This window comes from Macaca thibetana, chromosome X, assembly GCF_024542745.1.
Source record: "Macaca thibetana thibetana isolate TM-01 chromosome X, ASM2454274v1, whole genome shotgun sequence".
Taxonomy (NCBI): domain Eukaryota; kingdom Metazoa; phylum Chordata; class Mammalia; order Primates; family Cercopithecidae; genus Macaca; species Macaca thibetana.
In genome coordinates, this window is record NC_065598.1 from 52220176 (window position 1) to 52246095 (window position 25920).

Genomic DNA, 25920 nt, shown 5'->3' on the forward strand with positions numbered 1-25920 from the left:
GCATTCATCCCCAGTCTTTGACTGAGACAGCTTCTGGAGATCAACTTCCAGGTCGGGCACTGAAAAAATACCAAAAGGATGTCGACTGGAGCAGCCAAACAGGAGTGATAAATAAGGAACTGATCCTTTTCTTTTCCTCGGTGTTATGCAATAAAAGCCTATAAGCTACTGTGGTTAATAAATGTGAAGCAAAGATGTCCCACGTTTGTTTTCCTGTATTATGATACCTTATCTTAAATGACAATCTGAGGATAAGTCTCAGCACACTACCTTGCCCATACTTTTACCATTGTGTATTATAAACACACAGCTACCTAGGAAACAGGACAAGCCTCACGGATAGCATTTTAATCGTAACTTCAATGTAATTTTCTGAAGGATTAGATCAATGCATCGGTGAGCCTATGACAAATCTTATGGTCCTGACACTCATTCCCCTGTTGAGGTATCTTGAAAATGTTGGGGTTAAACTTTATTAAAAGTAATTCTTAGATCCAAAGGCCCCTATATGTGACTTTCCATACATGAATGTCATTAAGAAAAAAAGTACGAATATAAACAGCAAAACCACTGTCTTCCAGTGGGAGTACGGGAACTGAAGTGCAAAGAAATTAATGAGCATTGTTGACTGTCATATTCTGGAAACCCCTTAACAGGGAATTGCTAAAAATAATCCATGGCCCAAATTCTGTCTCTGATTAGTTTGAAGATGCTATCCGTTGAGAAAACAATTTCTGTTTCATGATAATCTTATCGTACTTGGAGCTTTCTAATTATTAAAAATATTGAAACAACTTTTCAAAGCCCCCTCCCATATCCTACTAATAAAGTTACTGTACGCCAACATCCTGAGTTATCCACCTTTTACCAAACATACTGTCAAAAATATACATCAAAGGAAACAGTGGCTGTCATTCATTGACCTCTTTTCTGGAGTTGCTATCCTGCTTCACTGAACTGCATTTTGCCCTGAGCCAATACCGAATTACCTTATAGTACAGACACATTTGAGTATTAAGCATTTTTGAGCAAAATAATCATTCACATTTTCTAAAACAGATGGCAGGAATAATGCAAACCTTGGAACAAAATATGAATTCCTTCTCCATGAGTCAAGTGTTCTTGATAAGTCTCAACCTCTGATTCTCAGTTTTCTTATTTATTTATTTTTATGTTTTGAGACGGAGTCTCGCTGTGTCACCAAGGCTGGAGTGCAGTGGTGTGATCTCGGCTCACTGCAACCTCTGCCGCACGGGCTCAAGAAATTCTCCTGCCTCAGCATACTTAGTAGCTGAGATTACAGGTGTGTGCTACCACGCCCAACGAGTTCGTATATTTTTAGTAGAGACAGGATTTCACCATATTGGCCACGGTGGTCTCGAACTCCTGACCTCAAGTGATCCGCCCCCACTCGGCCTCCCAAAGTGCAGGGATAACAGGGGTGAGGCACCACGCCGGCCTCCGTTTTCTTATTTATAGAATGAGGCTAAGATTCCTTTGCAAATGGGCTTTATTTGGGGTGTTATATGGTAGGGTGACTTGGCACTCCACATGCTATCAAAGGGTGCTTACAACACTGTGAAACACCATGGCTGAGAAGATCTCACTGCAACGTCCTAAGAATATCAAGTTAAACTGGTGAAATAATGTACATTTTTATACAACCAATTAAATGGTTTCATCTGATTTAGGAAACGACTATATTTTCATGCCTTACAAAAAATGCATCTCAAAGAAAAAGAGAAGATTCATCATATCCAGGGACTGCAGGAAGCTGCAAACTATACCCATCACATTTCCAGCCTCTTGCAAAACTCTCAGCAAATGTTTGAGATCCTTTCCTGTTGTTTTCTTTCGTCCTGTTTACTGGTCATGGCATAAGGCGTCATGCACACACAGGCCTCCTCCCCCATAGACATTCTTTCTTTCCCTTCTTTCTTCAGCACCTTGATTATCAGCTGCACCCTGATCTTCTTCTCTCTTCTGACCAGGTGTATGATCCTGACTTTCAGTTGTGTGGTCCTTCTTGTTGAGGCTCTGGCACACTGGGCTCCTGGGGACAAGGGCGGGGACATGGTGTGTGCATGTGCAGATAAAAAATTCTTCTCTTATCAATGCATGTCAATAACATGAATATACAGATTACACAGATACTTCTGATCATATGCATGTTTAAAGACATGCTCCAACACTATCCCAAAACTATTCCACACACTTATTCTTTTTTTTTTTTTTTTTTTTTTTTGAGACGGAGTCTCGCTCTGTCGCCCAGCCCAGGCTAGAGTGCAGTGGCGCGATCTCGGCTCACTGCAAGCTCCGCCTCCCGGGTTCACAGCCATTCTCCTGCCTCAGCCTCCCGAGTAGCTGGGACTACAGGCGCCCCACAACCGCGCCCGGCTAATTTTTTTTTTTGTATTTTTAGTAGAGACGGGGTTTCACCGTGGTCTCGATCTCCTGACCTTGTGATCTGCCCGCCTCGGCCTCCCAAAGTGCTGGGATTACAGGCGTGAGCCACCGCGCCCGGCCTCCACACACTTATTACTTCATTAAGTTACTCTTCCCATAGAGAGGTTACTCTGAGGACCGTTACCCTCAATGGCGTTGGAAGCCATTTTAATTCATGTGGGGTTGAATGGGTGGTGCTATGAATAAGCATGAGGAGGAAATCACCAGTCAAATCGAGGAACACAAGTTCACACATCCAGGCGAAAACAGTGTGTAGTCCTCTTGGGTTACTCTTTCCTTCATGAGATGCCATGATCATTTTTTTATCAACATGGGAGACCTTTATCAGTGTATCTATACTAGTTCAACAATAACTACCACACACAAAAACTTCTGCTATTGGAAAAAAATCGAACGTTAAGTTCACTCACAGGCATAGGCCCAACCAGCTGAGCAAGTCGTAAACATCGTCTTGGTCTATATCTTCTTCCTCGCCAACTCATATTTCAGTCTGCAAACAGAACAGTGTGCACTTTGCGGAGGCTGAGGAGGATGGATCACCTGAGGTCAGGAGTTCGAGGCCAGCTTGGCCAAAATGGTGAAACCCCGTCTCTACTAAAAATACAAAAACTTAGCCGGGTGTGGTGGTGAGTGCCTTAATCCCAGCTAGTCGGGAGGTTGAGGCAGGTGAACCGCTTGAACCCGGGGGCGAATGCTGCAGCCCAGCCGAGATCGCGCCATTGCACTCCAGCCTGGGCAACAAGAGCAAAAACTCCATCTCAAAAAAAACAAACCAAACCAAACCAAACCAAAACCCAGAATACCGTGACTGGAAAATGCATGTGAGTGGATACTACATTTGAGCACTTCCATGGCCAAATGCTAACTTGCAATTTTTAAAAATTTGGTAAGACATTGAAAGGTAAGTCAGAGGGCATGTATAAGTGCGTATGCCTTCTGAATCGAAATACTTGCACAGCCACTTATGTTCGTCAAGCTAGCTGAGCAATGCCTTAGGGCTTATTGGCAAGAGACGCACGGTATTTCCAATGAGGTTTGGTTTCACAATTGGACTCTCCATCGCGAGACATTTAGGAAAATACAGCTTGAGAATTAAAATTAAAGTGCCCATGGCTTTTGTCACACACCCTTTGCTAGGGCCATTTCCCCCCAACATCGAGTTTTGTTGGAATGCATAGCCCCTCCCACCCATTCGAACTTCCAAGATGGAGCTGAGAAGTTGCCACATAGCACTGGCAGTCCTCACCGGGCGGGCCACCTCTGCGGTTCATTATACAAACCTCGGGGGGGCGGTCACCAGTCCGGAGTGTTCCCAATTTCCAGGCCCCTTCCTTACCGCCACGACATTCCCAGGCCTGATGCCCCTTGAGGAGTCTGGAATTTGTCCTCTGTTGGAAGTTTCAGGCGTTTCTGGGACTGGAATACCACCAACAGCACCCCAGCATCGCCCCAGCTTCACCTAACCCCCGTCCCATTCCGAGGCCCTGCTTCTTCCTTCGTTCTGACCCCGACAAGACAAAGAAGGCCCATAGCTGCGGGGCCGCACGAGAAGGTACGACGACATCAAGCCCCTTCTCACTCGGAGTCACCAATCATGCGCCCCGACCCTCTGGAAGCCCGCTGGCTCCTCCGCACTCTCACTCACGCTTCAACTCCCAGCTGGAGCGACCTGTGGACCTACTGGCTGCGTCTCAGCAGGGGAGAAAGAATCCAGACCTCAGGGACCCGAGCTGCAGGATCACAGCTCCCCGGCGTTTCACCATACGCGAAGGGCCAATGGGAAGACGCCCAATGAATATGCGCACTAAGGAGGCACCAAAGGAGCATGCGCAGTGAGGTCCCCTCTTGCTTTAAGAGCCGCACTGTGCTTCCTTGTCTCCCCATGCCCTGTCCTCTGCTCCTTCCAAGGTCCCCACTAAGGACTTTGGAATCCATCCTCTCTGTGTGGTATTTTTTATGCCTCTGAGACTGAAATACTGCAAATAATGTCACCCTTCAACTCATTCCCTGTTCATCTGACCCTCCTCCCCACTATGCCCTTACTTCCTCCCCTGCCCAGGACCCCACAACAGCAAGGCCATGGTGATGTCGCTGCCTTTTAGTAGAAGGATGAGGATCTATATGAGGCCATGGACCGAGTGGTCCAACCTACGGGAAGCCCTTCTGCTTTCCCTCCCACTCACTGACACTTCAAACTTCTGGGAGGACTGCTCTGCTGACCTACCAGCTGTGTCATTAGTTGGCAAGAAAGAAGTCATGACGTTTCCTTCCACAGCTCTGCAGGGATAGAAGACAGACAGCAAGTCACATGGGCAGCAGGAACTTGCTTAGCAAGGGGCATGCCGCATGAGTCTGCCACTTGCAGGGTCGACCACGGTTTTCCTGCTGTTCTCATACCCGCATCCACAGGGTGTTTGTAGTGGAAAGAAAGGCACTTAAGAGAGCATTTGTTTTTCTTTGATCAAACCATCTCATGCATTGAGAAAACGTTGGGAACACACAGTCCTATGTCACCCTTAATGGAGGATGTGTCTCAGAAAAGCCTGTTGTGAAAGAAAGAAAACTATTTTTATATCTTTATTTATCAATGCTTTTTTTTTTTTTTTCTCAGACAGGGTGTGGCTTTCTTTCCCAGGCTGGAGGGCAGTGAGATGACAATACCTCACTGAATCTGGAGTCTGGATCTCTTGGGCTCAAATAATCCTCATACTGAAGCCTCTCAAATGGATGGTACTACAGGTGCGAACACCACACCTGAGCAATTAATTTATTTTTTAGAACATTGTATCAGTCTGATGCCACGCTGGTCTTGAAGTTTTGGGCTCAAGCGATCATCCCACCTTGACCAATTTTTACACATGCTTTGATTAATCCCTTTTTACCTCTGGTTCTCGGTTTTCTGCCTTGCTTCTAATGAATGGAATGGAATAAACTCTTCTGCAGACTAAATATATTCACACACGCTTAATTTTGGTTTTTTTTTGGGGGGGGGTGTGTTATTGCACATTTAAATCTCTGGGCTAGTGACTGATTTGCCTGAATATACCTGTAGGCCATTCAGATCGTGTATTTTGATTCAGAAATATATGTACATATTGATGACAGGATCTAGGCGCAGTCTCCTGTGACATGATGCAAAGCAGTGGTGACTAACTGGATCATATACTGTACTCTCCAAATATCAACTAAATAGCCTGTTCATAAGACAGGGCTGACATTATTTGCATAGTGCTGTAAGGGAGAGCACTACCTCGACAGAGGCACTAGTGTGTCAGACGTCGAAGGGATTTCAGTATATTTATTCTGATTTTGAAATCTAGTGTAAAGTGGGTCTTTTAAAAGTGGGGGATTGTTTGGTTAGAGTTAGGTAGGAATCATAATGATGTAGGATTGGTGGAGCCAAGAAGACAAAAATGTTTAGGCAACGGTTCAAGGAGTTTTGGGATTGAAAAAAATGTCATTTGACACTTTTGACTGAAGAGTTGATGAATCTTTCAGGCAGTTGCTGAAATGAACAGTAAAGTTCTTTGCATCTTTTATTTTCCTAGGCAAGAGATTGCTGTATTAGTAAAGTTATGTTGATGAAGCCAGTGGGGTATAAGCTCTCCTTAATGTAGACAGTAAGCTGTGTGCATGATTCCTGTTCTTATTACTCATGTATTCTTTGGCAGTTTAATGTGGGAAATATTATATGGAAGGGAAGGATAGGAACGGGGCCCTGACCAGAATGCAGCCTTTTATAAATAAGATATATTGCTGAAATGACGCCTATATATATCATGCAGCTGGCCTTCTTTTAGGGCAATACCTTGAGTTGGAAAAGAAAGGTTGCTCAATCTCTCTCTGTCTCTCTCTCAAAAGCAACTTGAGTAGGAATCGTGGTGTTTTAAATATTTTTTTTAAAAAAACGAGAGCAGTTATAATCATGATCTCTTATTTAATTTACCTTTTATATTTTTTATCCTTTCTTGGCATGGACACTATTATTATTAAATTTTACTTTCTTTTTTTCCTTACTAAGTCCAGTTTTTAATATAGTGCACTCGGAAGTGCTCAAAGAATGGGAGATAGTGATTTCTGGACTCAGACTTTTTGTGAGCAACTATGGCTGTTGGTAGTGTTTCACGTTGTACTAGTTAGGGATCTGTAGAAGGACAGAACTAATAGGATAGATGCATATATGAAGTAGGGTTTATTAAGGAGTATTGACTCACACGGTGACAAGGTGAAGTCCCACAATAGGCCATCGGCAAGCTGAGGAGCAAGGAAGGCAGTCCGAGTTCCAAAACCTCAAAAGTATTGAAGCCAACATTGCAGCCTTTAGTCTGTGGCCAAAGGCCCGAGAGCCCCTGGCAGATCCTGGTGTGAGTTCAAGAGTCCAAAAGCTGAAGAACCTGGAGTCTGTTGTTCGAGGGCAAGGAGGCATGCAGCACCGGAGATAGTTGGAGGCCAGAAGACTCAGCAAGTCTAGTTTTCCATGTTCTACTGCCTGATTTATTCTAGTGGCACTGGCCAATTGATTAGATGGTGCCCACCCAGACTGAGGGTGGGTCTACCTCTCCCAGTCCACTGACTCAAATGTTATCTCCTTTGACAACACACTCTCAGACACAACCCAGGAACAATACTTTGCATCCTTCGATCCAATCAAGTTGACACTTAATATTAACCATCACATGCAGACCTGGACTTTAGTGATTCCTGAGTGGCCTCACTCCAGCCTCAAAGAGCAGGCTTGAATTTCTTGCCAAATTTGAACTTCCCGCTGCCATTCCTGTGGGCCATAACTCCGGACCTGCTGGATGAGTTCAAAGGATCATATTAGGATTGGGATTGGGAAAGTTGTGAAGGAGCCCTTGTGACAAACAGGAAGCAGCGGAAAGTATGAAAGACATTGTAGAGACAAGAAGAGTTGCCTGATACGTGACCCTACAGCAACTCTCTAGCTGTTAAGGGAGGAAACAGAGCTGGGACCAACACAACCAGTCTACCTGAGAGGGGGCTCAATTTCCCCACATGACCAGAGCTTCCCATCCTCCCATGCACGGGAATCTATGACCAAACTTAGATTTCCACAGGATGGTGGGTGGGTGGGACAAAGTCTACAGATTCCGAGCAGCTGGCAAGTCTCAGGGTACCAGAGTAAACACTGTCACCTGAGCTCAGATTGCTTGGTGGTTGAGGTGAAATTATTTGCTACCTACCACGTTCAGTGTAGCTCTCCCACTGGCCTCATAAAATGGGAGCACAGTAGGGGAATGGAGGTCCCTGTGCATTCACAGGGAGGTCCCCGCGAACGCAGGCAATGCATGGCGTTCACCTATGCTGCAGCCCAAGCAAAGCCTCCACATGATATCAAGAGGACAAGAAGTCACATGTACTGTCTGTCCCTTTTGCCTGTGAGTTCTCATCTCTCCAAGTAAGACTACACCTGTGCAAAACAGACACTGATATCTGCAGATGAAACACATATTTCATCAGTAACTCTATATTTTGTAGTAGCCTTTTGGCCCATATCGAAGATGGGAGTTTTGTCTAAAAACACTGAATTGCAAAGGAAGTGGGACAAAATTGGGTTCTCATGTATATTTGCATATATTCTATAGCAACATTTATCAACCATTGGGGATGTTCTCCGAAAAAGCTGTAATCATTTCTAAAACTGGTTTTTAATCCATGGTGGATCATAAGAATAATGTTGTCAGCCACAAACGGCATTTTAAAGAACAGAGATAAAATAAATTACTAAATAGCGTTCGCTGCATGTAGAATATACAAATACACTGCACATCCCCATGCACATACATATATTTACTTGCCTAGTCGACTATATGTAAACTGTGTATTTCTCACACAGTGTCATAAAAGAGTTTGAACGTCACTACTTTAGCGGTTATCAGACAAAATGTTTACAGGCCATTTCTATAGCCATCTGTGAAGATGATGGATTAAGACGTGCTCAGAATAAGTTCACTGTTGTCTGTAGCTTTCTACATAATGCTTGAAATGGCGCTCAGTGATGTTTAAATTGCTCAGTTTTACTGTGGGCATTTGACCCTCAGCAAACTCACTTGTGAACTCATGAGCTGGTGAGAAGGAAGGCTGATGAGTTGTGGGGCTTTACTTCCTACCATGTCTTTCTGCAGCTGCAGGGTGTGTTCATGTGTGTGCTTCTGCACTCGTCTGATGGTGCTTTGATAGGTTCCCTTTTATTTCCCCCTTTATCATTGACTGTGTCTTATGGTTCCTATTATGCACTTCATTCGCGTCCAGTGACAGCGACATCTGTGGTATTCAGTGTTGATCCAATTTACACAAATTTTAAAAATATTTTCAAGCATGAATATTTTTTCTTACCAATTTTCCTTAAGTACTTCAAGGAGTCAAATGCAATTCAATATTAGTAGTTGATGTTAGATCATACTGAGCTATAATCCTGGAAAATTGCTGATCATACTAATTGTTGTTATGCCTGAGCTTTTATGTCACCATAACGCTTAGATAAATGACACAATGACCAACACATGGAAAGAAGGATTCTGAAATACTGACATCTTTAATTCCCAAACTTTACTTTAAGTTCAGGGGTACATGTGTAGGATGTGCAGGCTTCTTACATGGGTAAATGTGTGCCACGGTGATTTACTGCACACATCATCACATCACCCTGGTATTAAGCCCAGCATCCACGAGCTACTCTTCCTGACCCTCTCCCTCCTCCCACCCCTGCACTTCAGTAGGCCCAGTGTGTGATGCGTCTCCCACGTGTCCATGTGTTTTCATCATTTAGCTCCCACTTATAAGTGAGAACATCCGGTATTTGGTTTTCTGTTCCTGCATTAGTTTGCTGAGGATAATGGCTGCCACCACCATCCATGTCCCTGCCAACGACATGATCTCATTCTTTTTATGGCTGCATAGTATTCCACGGTGTATGTGTACCACATTTTCTTGATTCGGTTTATCACTGATGGGATGGACATCTGAAATATCACAAAAGACACGTGGTACTTGCTGTGAAAAATATCGCACTGTGGTGGGGCAGACAGACAGACAGAAGAGCAGTTGAAGTGCAAGGGAGAAACACAGGGAAGGAACCTGAGGAATAAGAAACAATTAATGTAGCGGCCATGAGACAGGAGAAAAACAACACAATGTTTTAAAAAGAAAATCTTTCTCCATTGCCTTTGCCACTTATCTGAAAATCAACTTATTAGGTTTGTGAGTCTATTGCTGGCTCTATTTTGATCCGTAGATTTTCCCCCAATACCACACTGTCTTGAATACTGGAGAAGTAACACAATTGCCATATGGGGCTGGATGATTAAGCATCATAATCAATAACTTCATGCAATGCTCCTAACTCAAGGCAGCGCCCTCACCTCAGCTGAGGATCCCATGCCTCCCACCTTCTCAGGGGCATCGCTCCTGCACTGATCACTCTTCTCTCCTGAACCATCAATGGCTCCCTCTACATTGAATCAATCCCCAAGCCAAGGGGGGAAGTCACCTTCTTCCAATGCACTGACAACATAATCAATCGATAAATATAATAGAATTAATGTGAATCTTGATATCATGTAAGGTGAATTCCCCAAAGTTCTACTTCAGAATTGTTTTGGATATTCTAATTCATTTTCCTTTGTAGATAATTTTGAAAATGAACTCCAGTGAAGTGTGTTGCATAAGTTCATACAGTTTTCCTTTGCAGAGCAAGAGTTAAATGTGTTAGTAACTACAGAAGGACATGGGTGAAGAAGGTGAGTTTTCCCATAGCTTGGGGAATGATCCAATGTAGAGGGAGCAGTTGATGGTTCAGGAGAGAGGAGTGATCACTGTAGGAGCAAAGCCCGTGACAAGGTGGGAGGCATGGTATACTGACCTGAGGTGAGGCGGCTGGCTTCAGTTAGGAGTATTGTATGCAGGAGGGCAGCAGAGAATGTCCATGAATCACTGAAGGTGAGGGTGGCTTTGGGGTTCCTGACACAGTGTCAGCAACTGTGTGATTCACCAGCAGGACCCCGACTCACTACAATACGGTGAAACTTTCTTTGAGTAAAGGAAGAGTGAAGGGGTAGAGATGATGAAGCTGTCGCTCCTGGGAGACTATGCATTTCCCCATAGTATGAAGCAACAGCCGAGCTGTTGTCTATTATGAAAAACACATGTCCTCACAGCATTTAACAATAATCTCTCCAACTGGAAGAGAACTGGCTCACTGGATCCCTCAACCACTGTTCTGTGCAGGATAATGTATGGAGGAAAAGTGCAACCTGGTGCTGACTTTAAGTTTTGTTTTCTCCTGCAGGCAGGTAGAGACAGGACACAATTGTTGCCAGTGAACTTTCAGTAGGCCAAAAAATCCTGAACGTTTGAAGTGCTCTTTCCTCTAAGTGGGAGGGAAAAAAAAAAAATCAGTTTCCTGGGTTAAAGCAAAGCCTTAGATAAACCTTAAGCCTTAGATAAAGGAAAAAAAGTGAGAGAGAAAAAAGGCCACATGCAGAGGCTCACACCTGTAATCCCAGTATTTTGAGAGGCTGAGGGAGGAGAATCATTTGAAGCCAGGAGTTCAAGACCAGCCTGGGCAACATAGTGAGACCCCTGCTCTACACAATTTTTAAAACTAGCTGGGCACCATGGCACGTGTCTGTAGTCCCATCTACTCAGGAAAGCAACACAGGAGGATTGCTTGAGCCTAGGAGTCCTAGTTTGTGGTGCGCTCTAAGTCCTCCAGGTATTCCAGCCTGGACGACAGAGAGAAATCCTGTCTCAAAAAGGGAGTGGGGTGTGTGAAGACACATTCCAGCCTTGTCTTCAGCTGGACTGCCACTGCTGCTAGCCTCCTCCCAACATTTGAGGCAGGATCTCTCTCGGCCATGGTACTCTTAACTCTGTGAATGTTGAGTTCAGTGCTAGGGGTTTGATGCAAATTACAATGAGATTTAAAAAAAAAAAAAAAAGGTACAGTTGTAAAATGTTTTTGTGTCTTGTGGCTATTACATCTGGATGTGTGATATTGACAGAAAGGGGTCCAGCAGTTTGACAACTTAATGCAGTTGCCGCAAGCAAGGAATTCGTCTTTTCTACACTTCTCACTGGATAAAGGATAGAGACAAAAGGGACGGATGTTATGTAAACCGATTTTTTTAATGTTTACGAATTCAGGATTTCATCCTGTCCATTTCTTAAATATGATGAATCTTTTCACTAAGTTTATATCATAATGTGATTTTCTGAAGATGTTTTGTCCCTTCTCTGCTTACAACCCTTCCAGAAAAAAAAGGTCTGGAGGACGAAATGGGATGATTAAAGAGATAAAAGTTTTCATCACAGAATACTACATGGTGATTCTGTAATAGTGGAGAAAACAGAAAACCTGGCACATGAGGAGAGGCAAGGGAGGGAAGGAAGACATCGGTTGTCTCTGTTTTTCAAAACTATTCCTGCAAACTCTCCACTTTTCCTCAAGAAATACTTCCCATGAGGGCTTTCCAAGCCACTGTGAGCCAATGTTAAAACCACACTGATTGGCGAGCCAGTGATTACCTGACAGGTATTCAGGGAAATCAGCTACCACTCGAGAGGTATAAATGTGCAATAACACAACCTTAAAGAAAAACGCACAGGTGTGAATTGATTGAGTCTATAGCATGTATAAAAAAGCATGTATAAAAAACTGGCAGACATGCAAGGATCACTTGAGGCCATGTGTTTGAAAGCAGCCTGAGCAACACAGTGACGCCCCACATCTAAAAAAAAATTATAATAATTAAATACATTAGGCAGGCGTGGTGGTGGCCACCTGTAGTCCCAGCCACAGGGGAGGTTGCAGTGTGAGGAGGATTGCTTGAGCCCAAGAGATGGAGGCTGCAGTGAGGCATCGTCATGCCACTGCCCTCCACCCTGGACAACAGAAAAACACCCTGAGAAAACAGCTTGTGTAAATATAGACATAAAACTCTTTATTTCTGTCACAAAGTGTCTTTCTGAGACACACCCTCCACTAAGGGTGACGTGGTACTCTGTGTTCCCAACGTTTCTGGATGCATGAGAATGGTTGGGCAAGAGACAAAAAAAAAATTTTAAAAATCTCTCACGTCCCTTTCTTCCTACTAAAAACAACCTGGGACAAGGGTGTGGGGATAGCAGGAAAACCCTGGCCGGCCCTATACGTGCCTGACTCAGTGTGCATGCCCCTCGCTGCACAAGGCATGGTGGCTCACCTCTGTAATCCCAGCACTTTGGGAGGCCAAGGCAGGTGGATCACCTGAGCTCAGGAGTTCGAGACGAGCCTGGCCAACACGGCGAAACCCCGTCTCTACTGAAAATACAAAAAATTTAGCCGGGCGTGGTGGCACATGCCTGTAATCCCAGCTACTCGGGAGGCTGAGGCAGAGGAACTGCTTGAACCCGGGAGGTGGAGGTTGCAGTGAGCCGGGACCGCACCATTGCACTCCAGCCTGGGCAAAAAGAAGGAAACTCTGTGTCAATAAATAAATAAATAAACAAACCAACAAACAAACAGAAAAATGAGGCTCAGAGATTGAGACTTACCAAGAACACTTGACTCATGGAGAAGGAATTCATATTTTGTTCCAAGGTTTGCATTCTTCCCCACCATCCATGTTAGAAAATGTGAATGATTTTGCTTAAAAAATGCTTAATACTCAAATATGTCTGTACTGTAAGGTACTTCAGTATTGGCTCAGGACGAAATGCAGTTCAGTGAAGCAGGATAGTGTCTCCAGAAAAGAGGCCAATAAATGACAGCCACTGTTTCCTTTGATGTGTATTCTTGACAGTATGTTTGGTAAAAGGTGGATAATTCAGGATACTGGAATTACATTATTAGGACTTTGAAGGGGCTTTTAAAAAAGTTGTTTTAATATTTTTATAATTAGAAAACTCCAAGTACGATAAGATTATCATGAAACAGAAACTGTTTCCTCAACGAATAGATAGCATTTTCAAACTAAAGATAGACAGAATTTGGGCCATGGATTATTTTAGCAATTCACTGTTTCTTTTCATTCTTTCTTTCTTTCTTTTTTTTTTTTTTTAATTATTATAGTTTAAGTTCTAGGGCACGTGTGCACAACATGCAGGTTTGTTACATACGTATACATGTGCCATGTTGGTGTGCTGCACCCATTAACTCGTCATTTACATTAGGTATATCTCCTAATGCTATCCCTCCCCCCTCCCCCCGACCCCACGACAGCCCCGGTGTGTGATATTCCCCTTCCTGTGTCCATGTGTTCTCATCGCTCAGTTTCCACCTATGAGTGAGAACATGCGGTGCTTGGTTTTCTGTTTTTGCGATAGTTTGCTGAGAATGATGGTTTCCAGCTGCATCCTTGTCCCTACAAAGGACATGAACTCATCCTTTTTTATGGCTGCATAGTATTCCATGGTGTATATGTGCTACATTTTCTTAATCCAGTCTATCATTGATGGGACATTTGGGTTGGTTCCAAGTCTTTGCTATTGTGAATAGTGCTGCAATAAACATACGTGTGTATGTGTCCTTACAGCAGCATGATTTATAATCCTTTGGGTATATACCCAGTAATGGGATGGCTGGGTCAAATGGTATTTCTAGTTCTAGATCCTTGAGGAATCGCCACACTGTCTTCCACAATGGTTGAACTAGTTTCCAGTCCCACCAACAGTGTAAAAGTGTTCCTGTTTCTCCACATCCTCTCCAGCATCTGTTGTTTCCTGACTTTTTAATGATCGCCATTCTAACTGGTGTGAGATGGTATCTCATTGTGGTTTTGATTTGCATTTCTCTGATGGCCAGTGATGATGAGCATTTTTTCATGTGTCTGTTGGCTGCATAAATGTCTTCTTTTGAGAAGTGTCTGTTCATATCCTTTGCCGACTTTTTGATGGGGTTGTTTGTTTTTTTCTTGTAAATTTGTTTGAGTTCTTTGTAGGTTCTGGATATTAGCCCTTTGTCAGATGGAGTAGATTGCAAAAATTTTCTCCCATTTTGTAGGTTGCCTGTTCACTCTGATGGTAGTTTCTTCTGCTGTGCAGAAGCTCTTTAGTTTAATTAGATCCCATTTACCAATTTTGGCTTTTGTTGCCATTGCTTTTGGTGTTTTAGACATGAAGCCCTTGCCATGCCTATGTCCTGAATGGTATTGCCTAGGTTTTCTTCTAGGGTTTTCATGGTGTGAGGTCTAAATTTTAAGTCTCTAATCCATCTTGAATTAATTTTCGTATAGGGTGTAAGGAAGGGATCCAGTTTTGGCTTCCTTTATAAGGCTAGCCAGTTTTCCCAGCACCATTTATTAAACAGGGAATCCTTTCCCCATTTCTTGTTTTTGTCAGTTTTGTCAAAGATCAGATGGTTGTAGATGTGTGTATTATTTCTGAGGGCTCTGTTCTGTTCCATTGGTCTAGATCTCTGTTTTGGTGCCAGTACGATGGTGTTTTGGTTACTGTAGCCTTGTAGTATAGTTTGAAGTCAGGTAGCGTGATGCCTCCAGCTTTGTTCTTTTGGCTTAGGACTGTCTTGGCAATGCGGGCTCTTTTTTGGTTCCATATGAACTTTAAAGCAGTTTTTTCCAATTCTGTGAAGAAAGTCATTGGTAGCTTGATGGGGATGGCATTGAGTCTATAAATTACCTTGGGCAGTATGGCCATTTTCATGATATTGATTCTTCCTATCCATGAGCATGGAATGTTCTTCCATTTGTTTGTGTCCTCTTTTATTTCATTGAGCAGTGGTTTGTAGTTCTCCTTGAGGGGGTCCTTCACATCCCTTGTAAGTTGGATTCCTAGGTATTTTATTCTCTTTGAAGCAATTGTGAATGGGAGTTCACTCTTGATTTGGCTCTCTGTTTGTTATTGGTGTATAAGAATGCTTGTGATTTTTGCACATTGATTTTGTATCCTGAGACTTCACCGAAGTTGCTTATCAGCTTAAGGAGATTTGGAGCTGAGATGATGGGTGTTCTAAATATACAATCACGTTATCTGCAAACAGGGACAATTTGACTTCCTCTTTTCCTAATTGAATATCCTTTATTTCTTCCTCCTGCCCGATTGCCCTGGCCAGAACTTCCAACACTATGTTGAATAGGAGTGGTGAGAGAGGGCATCCCAGTCTTGTGCCAGTTTTCAAAGGGAATGCTTCCAGTTTTTGCCCATTCAGTATGATATTGGCTGTGGGTTTGTTATAAACAGCTCTTATTATTTTGAGATACGTTCCATCAATACCGAATTTATTGAGAGTTTTTAGCATGAAGGGCTGTTGAATTTTATCAAAGGCCTTTTCTGCATCTATTGAGATAATCATGTGATTTTTGTCTTTGGTTCTGTTTATATGCTGGGTTACGTTTATTGATTTGCATATGTTGAACCAGCCTTGCATCCCAGGGATGAAGCCCACTTGATCGTGGTGGATAAGCTTTTTGATGTGCTGCTGGATTCGGTTTGCCAGTATTTCATTGAGGATTTCCGCATCGATGTTCATCAGGGATATTGGTCTAAAATTCTCTTTTTTGTGTGTGTCTCTGCCAGGCTTTGGTGTCAGGATGATGTTGGCCTCCTAAAATGAGTTAGGGAGGATTCCCTCTTTTTCTATTGATTGGAATAGTTTCAGAAGGAATGGTACCAACTCCTCCTTGTACCTCTGGTAGAATTCGGCTGTGAATCCGTCTGGTCCTGGACTTTTTTGGTTGGTAGGCTATTAATTATTGCCTCAATTTCAGAGCCTGCTATTGGTCTATTCAGGGATTCAACTTCTTCCTGGGTTTAGTCTTGGGAGAGTGTATGTGGTCACGAATTTATCCATTTCTTCTATGTTTTCTAGTTTATTTGCGTAGAGGTGTTTACACATAGTAGTCTCTGATGGTAGTTTGTATTTCTGTGGGGTCGGTGGTGATATCCCCTTTATCATTTTTTTCATTGTGTCTATTTGATTCTTCTCTCTTTTCTTCTTTATTTGTCTTGCTAACGGTCTGTCAATTTTGTTGATCTTTTCAAAAAACCAGCTCCTGGATTCATTGATTTTTTGAAGTTTTTTTTTTTCTGTCTCTATCTCCTTCAGTTCTGCTCTGATCTTAGTTATTTCTTGCCTTCTGCTAGCTTTTGAACGTGTTTTCCTCTCGCATCTCTAGTTCTTTTAAATGTGATGCAATTCACTGTTAAGGGGTTTCCAGAATATGACTGTCAACAATGCCCATTAATTTCTTTGCACTTCAGTTTCCATACTCTCATTGGAAGACAGTGATTTTGCTGTCGTTTTGGGTACTTTTTCTTACTGACATATAGGGCCTTTGGACCTAAACATTAATTAAGTTTAACTCCAACATTTTCAGGGTACCTGAACAGGGAATTAGGGTCAGGACTATAAGATTTGTCATAGACAGACCAATACATTGATCTAATCATTCAGAACTTTATATTTAAGGTATGATTAAAAATGCTCTCTGCGGGGCAGTCTTCAGATTTCCTAGGTAGCTGAGATACTTCAGGTTTCCTAGGTAGCTGAGTGTTTGTAATACACAACGGTAAGTATGGGAAATGTAGGTGTGGTGTGTGTGATTTATCCTCAGATTGTTAGTTAAGATAAGGTGTCATAATAGAGGAAAACAAAGGTGGGGCCTCTTTGCATCACATTTATTACCACAGTATCCTACAGGCTTTATTGCATGACACTGAGGAAAAGAATATTATCATTTCCTTATTTATCATTCTTGTTTGGCTGCTCCAGTCGACATCCTTGGTATTTTTTTAGTAGCTGACCTGGAAGCTGATCTCCAGGAGTTGTCTCAGTCAAAGACTGGGGATGAATGCAGAGATGGTCCTGGTGTCCAGGGGAAGATTCTGCCAAAATCAGAGCAATTTAAAATGCCAGAAGGAGGTATGTTACCCAATAAGGTCCAAAATTACATGCTTTCTGTATTCCATAATATTACACTTTTGATAATGAAAAGAGAGTACATTACTGCCCCTTTAAAAACAGAGTCCAGATGCATACTTTCTCGGGAAGGTGGGTGAGACCCCAGAAGCCTGAGTGCAAAACTCAAAGACTATCAGATACAGACACTAATTGGGTCAAAGCCATATTGAAATCATGAAATAGAAGTGGGGGCTCACGCCTGTCGTCCTAGCACTTTGGGAGGCCGAGGCGGGCGGATAATTTGAGGCCAGGAGTTCGAGACCAGCCAGGCGGGTGAAACTCAGTCTCTACTAAAAATACAAAAATTTATCCGGGCTTCGTGGCAGGCGCCTGTAATCCCATCTACTCGGGAGGGTGAGGCAGGAGAATTGCTTGAACCTGGGAGGTGGAGGTTGCTGTGAGCCAAGATCGTGCCACCGCACTCCAGCCTGGGCAACAGAGTGAAACTCCGATCTGAGGTTGAAAAAAAAAGAGAAAAGAAAAGGAAAGCATTTTCTTACTTCTGAGTATAACCAACAGCTAAAAATTTGTAGATTATTTTCTACTTTCTGCTTTTCACAAATACATAATACATTTGTAATACCACTTTGTATGAAACATGCTGACCCTGAAGGAGAATCTAATACCAGCTCTAACATTATTAGTGAGATTCTGGACAAATCACACAAATCCTACACCAACTTTTGCTTTTACTGAAAGGAGTGAATGCATATCAGATAGATTAAAACCCATTTCATTGCTAATTTCTGCATGTTCTGGTTCTGTTGGAGAAAATACAAAGATATTCCGATTTTCATGATTTGTTTATCATAGCAATCAGCTTCAGTCCAATTATAATATCCGAGTTCAGATTTCATTGCTCCTAAGCAAATGAGCCGGCACTCTACTTGATATTTGTTTTCCTGTATGGAGACCTTATGAGTGTTCTTGGATTTTGTCAAATCCTGAATTCTCTCAGGCTCTTAAGCAATGATTGGTGTTTTTTGTTTTTTTTTTTTTTTTCCAGAAGGAGTCTCGCTCTGTCGCCCAAGCTGGAGTGCAGTGGTCTGATCTCGGTTCACTGCGACCTCCACCTCCCGGGTTCAAGGGATTCTCATGCCTCAGACTCCTGTGTAGCTGGGAAATACAGGTGTGTGCCACCATGCCCGACTAATTTTTGTGTTTCTAGTAGAGACGGGGTTTCACCATGTTGGCCAGGCTGGGCTCGAACTCCTGATCTCAAGTGATCCACCGGCCTCAGCCTCCCAAAGTGCTGGGATTATAGGTGTGAGTCACCTCCCTTGCCGGACCCAATGATTGCATTTTAAAGTCTTCCCGCAGTGAGGCCTTGAATGACTGAATAATAAAATGGAAAGAGACAGTCAAGGTTTTGTGGCCCATGAAGTAGGGAGCCTGCATGTAGGTCAGTGATGCTCCAGGTGGTTGGAAGATGCCTGTGCTAAGCATGCTCCCTGCCCTCCTGTCAGTCTTCATGAGCTACTGTGTGTAATTAGATTGAAGACACATACGGTAACCTCTAACCATATCAGAGGTTATATATTACAGGTTTCTGCCTTGAGTCATCAGATGTTACGACTTAAAGTTCAAAAAACATATAACATACTAAGTCCTGAGTAGTCCACATAAGTATCTTTCACACATATTTTCCAAATTGCTGACTTAATTAGAAGAATTTCTGAATTTAAAGGAAGCACTGCATGTTTAGGGGAGAAATTACCTAAATGTTTTTACGCCACACTTCTGAACCACTCCATTAGGCTATCAACATTAAAAGATTGTTTTCAGACAATTTCCAGGAGCCTATTGAACAAGCCTCAATTGTATTCTTAGGACAGTCACAGCATTAAATGTATATCTTATTAAAATAGATAGCAAATTCCATGATACAAGAAAATAACATTAAGAAAGAGCAAAAGAATAAAAGAGTCACAGAATAAACTTAAGGGAAAAAGGGGAAAAAAAACAGGCAGTAAATGAAAGGTACGAATCATTAACCAAAGGAAAACTAATTTGATATTAATAAATTTAATAGAATGTTCTTTTGAGAAATAGCTAGGAAGAGCCTCCAGTAGATGTAACAATCTTGAAGAAAATGGAAAAGGCACAACACAGAATATGAACAAGACACAGATATTGAATGTAGGGCATAATTGAAAGGGAATACGTTCTTGAACACTGATGTTTTCAGAGTGTGGATGATATGGTTGATATGCTAGGAATGCCTACATTGTTTAATATATCCCCGAAATACCTGAATATCTGCACATCAAAAAGACTGTGGAAGGACTTGGGAAATTTGCCAGTTGTACCTTGAAACTATCATCTGGATGTCCAATAGGCTCCTGCAAATAGTCTGAAAAGTATGTTTTGCCATAATGAATCTGAAAACAGTTAAAGATACATTAGGAAATACATAAGTGAAATGAACAGAAAGGCCAGTATTGCATTTGTTTTTTGTCTGTTGTGTAGAACTGCAATAATATTGCTTTGGGCTAGTTTACCCTTCTTTGTTCTTTTTTGACATACACTAACAATTTGCATCCAATTTTCACCTATAGTCATCGGGTCATTATGAATAATGACACATTTTTCAACGGAAAGTATTCCCATTTGTATAATTAATTAAATGGCAATATAAGTTTTAAGGTATCACTCTCATTATTGTCATTAAAACGTGAAAGAGTTATACATCATAAGCAGTGTGGCAAAGAAAAAGAAATGGAGAGGGAAACGAAAACGAAGAATAGCACATCTGTAAAGCTAAAACATTTGCTTCTAAAAGTGACTGTTTTTGGCTGGGGCGTGCTGGCTCATGCCTCTAATCCCAGCACTTTGGGAGTCCGAGGCGGGTGGATCATGAGGTCAGGAGATCAAGACCATCCTGGCTAACACGGCGAGACCCCGTCTATACTAAAAATACAAAACATTAGCCAGGCGTGGTGGTGGGCGCCTGTAGTCCCAGCTACTCGGGAGGCTGAGGCAGGAGAATGGCGTGAACCCGGGAGGTGGAGCTTGCAGCAAGCTGAGATCCGGCCACTGCACTCCAGCCTGGGTGACAGAGCGAGATTCCGTCTCAAAAAAAAAAAAAAAAGTGACTGTTTTTGAGGTACAACTGACAAATTTCCCAAGTCCTTCCACAGTCTTTTTGATGTGCAGATATTCAGGTATTTCGGGGATATATTAAACAATGTAGGCATTCCTAGCATATCAACCATATCATCCACACTCTGAAAACATCAGTGTTCAAGAACGTATTCCCTTTCAATTTATGCCCTACATTCAATATCTGTGTCTTGTTCATATTCTGTGTTGTGCCTTTTCCATTTTCTTCAAGATTGTTACATCTACTGGAGGCTCTTCCTAGCTATTTCTCAAAAGAACATTCTATTAAATTTATTAATATCAAATTAGTTTTTCCTTTGGTTAATGATTCGTACCTTTCATTTACTGCCTGTTTCTTTTTCCCTTTTTCCCTTAAGTTTATTCTGTGACTCTTTTATTCTTTTGCTCTTTCTTAATGTTATTTTCTTGTATCATGGAATTTGCTATCTATTTTAATAAGATATACATTTAATGCTGTGACTGTCCTAAGAATACAATTGAGGCTTGTTCAATAGGCTCCTGGAAATTGTCTGAAAAACAATCTTTTAATGTTGATAGCCTAATGGAGTGGTTCAGAAGTGTGGCGTAAAAACATTTAGGTAATTTCTCCCCTAAACATGGCAGTGCTTCCTTTAAATTCAGAAATTCTTCTAATTAAGTCAGCAATTTGGAAAATATGTGTGAAAGATACTTATGTGGACTACTCAGGACTTAGTATGTTATAGTTTTTGAACTTTAAGTCGTAACATCTGATGACTCAAGGCAGAAACCTGTAATATATAACCTCTGATATGGTTAGAGGTTACCGTATGTGTCTTCAATCTAATTACACACAGTAGCTCATGAAGACTGACAGGAGGGCAGGGAGCATGCTTAGCACAGGCATCTTCCAACCACCTGGAGCATCACTGACCTACATGCAGGCTCCCTACTTCATGGGCCACAAAACCTTGACTGTCTCTTTCCATTTTATTATTCAGTCATTCAAGGCCTCACTGCGGGAAGACTTTAAAATGCAATCATTGGGTCCGGCAAGGGAGGTGACTCACACCTATAATCCCAGCACTTTGGGAGGCTGAGGCCGGTGGATCACTTGAGATCAGGAGTTCGAGCCCAGCCTGGCCAACATGGTGAAAACCCCGTCTCTACTAGAAACACAAAAATTAGTCGGGCATGGTGGCACACACCTGTATTCCCAGCTACACAGGAGTCTGAGGCATGAGAATCCCTTGAACCCGGGAGGTGGAGGTCGCAGTGAACCGAGATCAGACCACTGCACTCCAGCTTGGGCGACAGAGCGAGACTCCTTCTGGAAAAAAAAAAAAAACAAAAAACACCAATCATTGCTTAAGAGCCTGAGAGAATTCAGGATTTGACAAAATCCAAGAACACTCATAAGGTCTCCATACAGGAAAACAATATCAAGTAGAGTGCCGGCTCATTTGCTTAGGAGCAATGAAATCTGAACTCGGATATTATAATTGGATCTGAAGCTGATTGCTATGATAAACAAATCATGAAAATCGGAATATCTTTGTATTTTCTCCAACAGAACCAGAACATGCAGAAATTAGCAATGAAATGGGTTTTAATCTATCTGATATGCATTCACTCCTTTCAGTAAAAGCAAAAGTTGGTGTAGGATTTGTGTGATTTGTCCAGAATCTCACTAATAATGTTAGAGCTGGTATTAGATTCTCCTTCAGGGTCAGCATGTTTCATACAAAGTGGTATTACAAATGTATTATGTATTTGTGAAAAAGCAGAAAGTAGAAAATAATCTACAAATTTTTAGCTGTTGGTTATACTCAGAAGTAAGAAAATGCTTTCCTTTTCTTTTCTCTTTTTTTTTCAACCTCAGATCGGAGTTTCACTCTGTTGCCCAGGCTGGAGTGCGGTGGCACGATCTTGGCTCACAGCAACCTCCACCTCCCAGGTTCAAGCAATTCTCCTGCCTCACCCTCCCGAGTAGATGGGATTACAGGCGCCTGCCACGAAGCCCGGATAAATTTTTGTATTTTTAGTAGAGACTGAGTTTCACCCGCCTGGCTGGTCTCGAACTCCTGGCCTCAAATTATCCGCCCGCCTCGGCCTCCCAAAGTGCTAGGACGACAGGCGTGAGCCCCCACTTCTATTTCATGATTCAATATGGCTTTGACCCAATTAGTGTCTGTATCTGATAGTCTTTGAGTTTTGCACTCAGGCTTCTGGGGTCTCACCCACCTTCCCGAGAAAGTATGCATCTGGACTCTGTTTTTAAAGGGGCAGTAATGTACTCTCTTTTCATTATCAAAAGTGTAATATTATGGAATACAGAAAGCATGTAATTTTGGACCTTATTGGGTAACATACCTCCTTCTGGCATTTTAAATTGCTCTGATTTTGGCAGAATCTTCCCCTGGACACCAGGACCATCTCTGCATTCATCCCCAGTCTTTGACTGAGACAACTCCTGGAGATCAGCTTCCAGGTCAGCTACTAAAAAATACCAAGGATGTCGACTGGAGCAGCCAAACAAGAATGATAAATAAGGAAATGATAATATTCTTTTCCTCAGTGTCATGCAATAAAGCCTGTAGGATACTGTGGTAATAAATGTGATGCAAAGAGGCCCCACCTTTGTTTTCCTCTATTATGACACCTTATCTTAACTAACAATCTGAGGATAAATCACACCACACCTACATTTCCCATACTTACCGTTGTGTATTACAAACACTCAGCTACCTAGGAAACCTGAAGTATCTCAGCTACCTAGGAAATCTGAAGACTGCCCCGCAGAGAGCATTTTAATCATACCTTAAATATAAAGTTCTGAATGATTAGATCAATGTATTGGTCTGTCTATGACAAATCTTATAGTCCTGACCCTAATTCCCTGTTCAGGTACCCTGAAAATGTTGGAGTTAAACTTAATTAATGTTTAGGTCCAAAGGCCCCTATATGTCAGTAAGAAAAAGTACCCAAAACGACAGCAAAATCACTGTCTTCCAATGAGAGTATGGAAACTGAAGTGCAAAGAAATTAATGGGCATTGTTGACAGTCATATTCTGGAAACCCCTTAACAGTGAATTGCATCACATTTAAAAGAACTAGAGATGCGAGAGGAAACACGTTCAAAAGCTAGCAGAAGGCAAGAAATAACTAAGATCAGAGCAGAACTGAAGGAGATAGAGACAGAAAAAAAACCTTCAAAAAATCAATGAATCCAGGAGCTGGTTTTTTGAAAAGATCAACAAAATTGATAGACCGTTAGCAAGACAAATAAAGAAGAAAAGAGAGAAGAAATCAAATAGACACAATGAAAAATGATAAAGGGGATATCACCACCGACCCCACAGAAATACAAACTACCATCAGAGACTACTATGTGTAAACACCTCTACGCAAATAAACTAGAAAACATAGAAGAAATGGATAAATTCGTGACCACATACACTCTCCCAAGACTAAACCAGGAAGAAGTTGAATCCCTGAATAGACCAATAGCAGGCTCTGAAATTGAGGCAATAATTAATAGCCTACCAACCAAAAAAAGTCCAGGACCAGACGGATTCACAGCCGAATTCTACCAGAGGTACAAGGAGGAGTTGGTACCATTCCTTCTGAAACTATTCCAATCAATAGAAAAAGAGGGAATCCTCCCTAACTCATTTTAGGAGGCCAACATCATCCTGACACCAAAGCCTGGCAGAGACACACACAAAAAAGAGAATTTTAGACCAATATCCCTGATGAACATCGATGCGGAAATCCTCAATGAAATACTGGCAAACCGAATCCAGCAGCACATCAAAAAGCTTATCCACCACGATCAAGTGGGCTTCATCCCTGGGATGCAAGGCTGGTTCAACATATGCAAATCAATAAACGTAACCCAGCATATAAACAGAACCAAAGACAAAAATCACATGATTATCTCAATAGATGCAGAAAAGGCCTTTGATAAAATTCAACAGCCCTTCATGCTAAAAACTCTCAATAAATTCGGTATTGATGGAACGTATCTCAAAATAATAAGAGCTGTTTATAACAAACCCACAGCCAATATCATACTGAATGGGCAAAAACTGGAAGCATTCCCTTTGAAAACTGGCACAAGACTGGGATGCCCTCTCTCACCACCACTCCTATTCAACATAGTGTTGGAAGTTCTGGCCAGGGCAATCGGGCAGGAGGAAGAAATAAAGGATATTCAATTAGGAAAAGAGGAAGTCAAATTGTCCCTGTTTGCAGATAACGTGATTGTATATTTAGAACACCCCCATCATCTCAGCTCCAAATCTCCTTAAGCTGATAAGCAACTTCGGTGAAAGTCTCAGGATACAAAATCAATGTGCAAAAATCACAAGCATTCTTATACACCAATAACAAACAGAGAGCCAAATCAAGAGTGAACTCCCATTCACAATTGCTTCAAAGAGAATAAAATACCTAGGAATCCAACTTACAAGGGATGTGAAGGACCCCCTCAAGGAGAACTACAAACCACTGCTCAATGAAATAAAAGAGGACACAAACAAATGGAAGAACATTCCATGCTCATGGATAGGAAGAATCAATATCATGAAAATGGCCATACTGCCCAAGGTAATTTATAGACTCAATGCCATCCCCATCAAGCTACAATGACTTTCTTCACAGAATTGGAAAAAAACTGCTTTAAAGTTCATATGGAACCAAAAAAGAGCCCGCATTGCCAAGACAGTCCTAAGCCAAAAGAACAAAGCTGGAGGCATCACGCTACCTGACTTCAAACTATACTACAAGGCTACAGTAACCAAAACACCATCGTACTGGCACCAAAACAGAGATCTAGACCAATGGAACAGAACAGAGCCCTCAGAAATAATACCACACATCTACAACCATCTGATCTTTGACAAAACTGACAAAAACAAGAAATGGGGAAAGGATTCCCTGTTTAATAAATGGTGCTGGGAAAACTGGCTAGCCTTATAAAGGAAGCCAAAACTGGATCCCTTCCTTACACCCTATACGAAAATTAATTCAAGATGGATTAGAGACTTAAATTTAGACCTCACACCATGAAAACCCTAGAAGAAAACCTAGGCAATACCATTCAGGACATAGGCATGGGCAAGGGCTTCATGTCTAAAACACACCAAAAGCAATGGCAACAAAAGCCAAAATTGGTAAATGGGATCTAATTAAACTAAAGAGCTTCTGCACAGCAGAAGAAACTACCATCAGAGTGAACAGGCAACCTACAAAATGGGAGAAAATTTTTGCAATCTACTCATCTGACAAAGGGCTAATATCCAGAACCTACAAAGAACTCAAACAAATTTACAAGAAAAAAACAAACAACCCCATCAAAAAGTCGGCAAAGGATATGAACAGACACTTCTCAAAAGAAGACATTTATGCAGCCAACAGACACATGAAAAAATGCTCATCATCACTGGCCATC

General features: G+C 42.0%; 2 protein-coding genes across 5 annotated transcripts in view; one reads left to right on the forward strand and one right to left on the reverse strand.

Annotated features, from left to right (window-relative positions):
* Nucleotides 1–4222, reverse strand: part of LOC126946578 (X antigen family member 5) — a 48427-nt gene extending 44205 nt beyond the window's left edge. The window contains exons 1-2 of one of the 4 annotated variants that reach the window (XM_050777109.1): nt 4148–4222; nt 2877–2956 (exon numbers count right to left, since the gene is read on the reverse strand). In XM_050777109.1, the coding sequence (XP_050633066.1) occupies nt 2877–2948 (72 nt within the window). In that variant the 5' untranslated portion in view covers nt 2949–2956; nt 4148–4222. Of the gene's footprint in view, nt 1–2876; nt 2957–4111 lie in introns of all 4 variants that reach the window. The other 3 variants (XM_050777106.1, XM_050777108.1, XM_050777105.1) reach the window with 3 other exon arrangements.
* A 1231-nt stretch (nt 4223–5453) lies between these two features.
* Nucleotides 5454–25920, forward strand: part of LOC126946565 (protein FAM156A/FAM156B) — a 118770-nt gene continuing 98303 nt past the window's right edge. Inside the window, 1 exon segment of the mRNA XM_050777044.1 lies at nt 5454–5459. The gene's annotated coding sequence lies outside the window, so the exon portion shown is untranslated.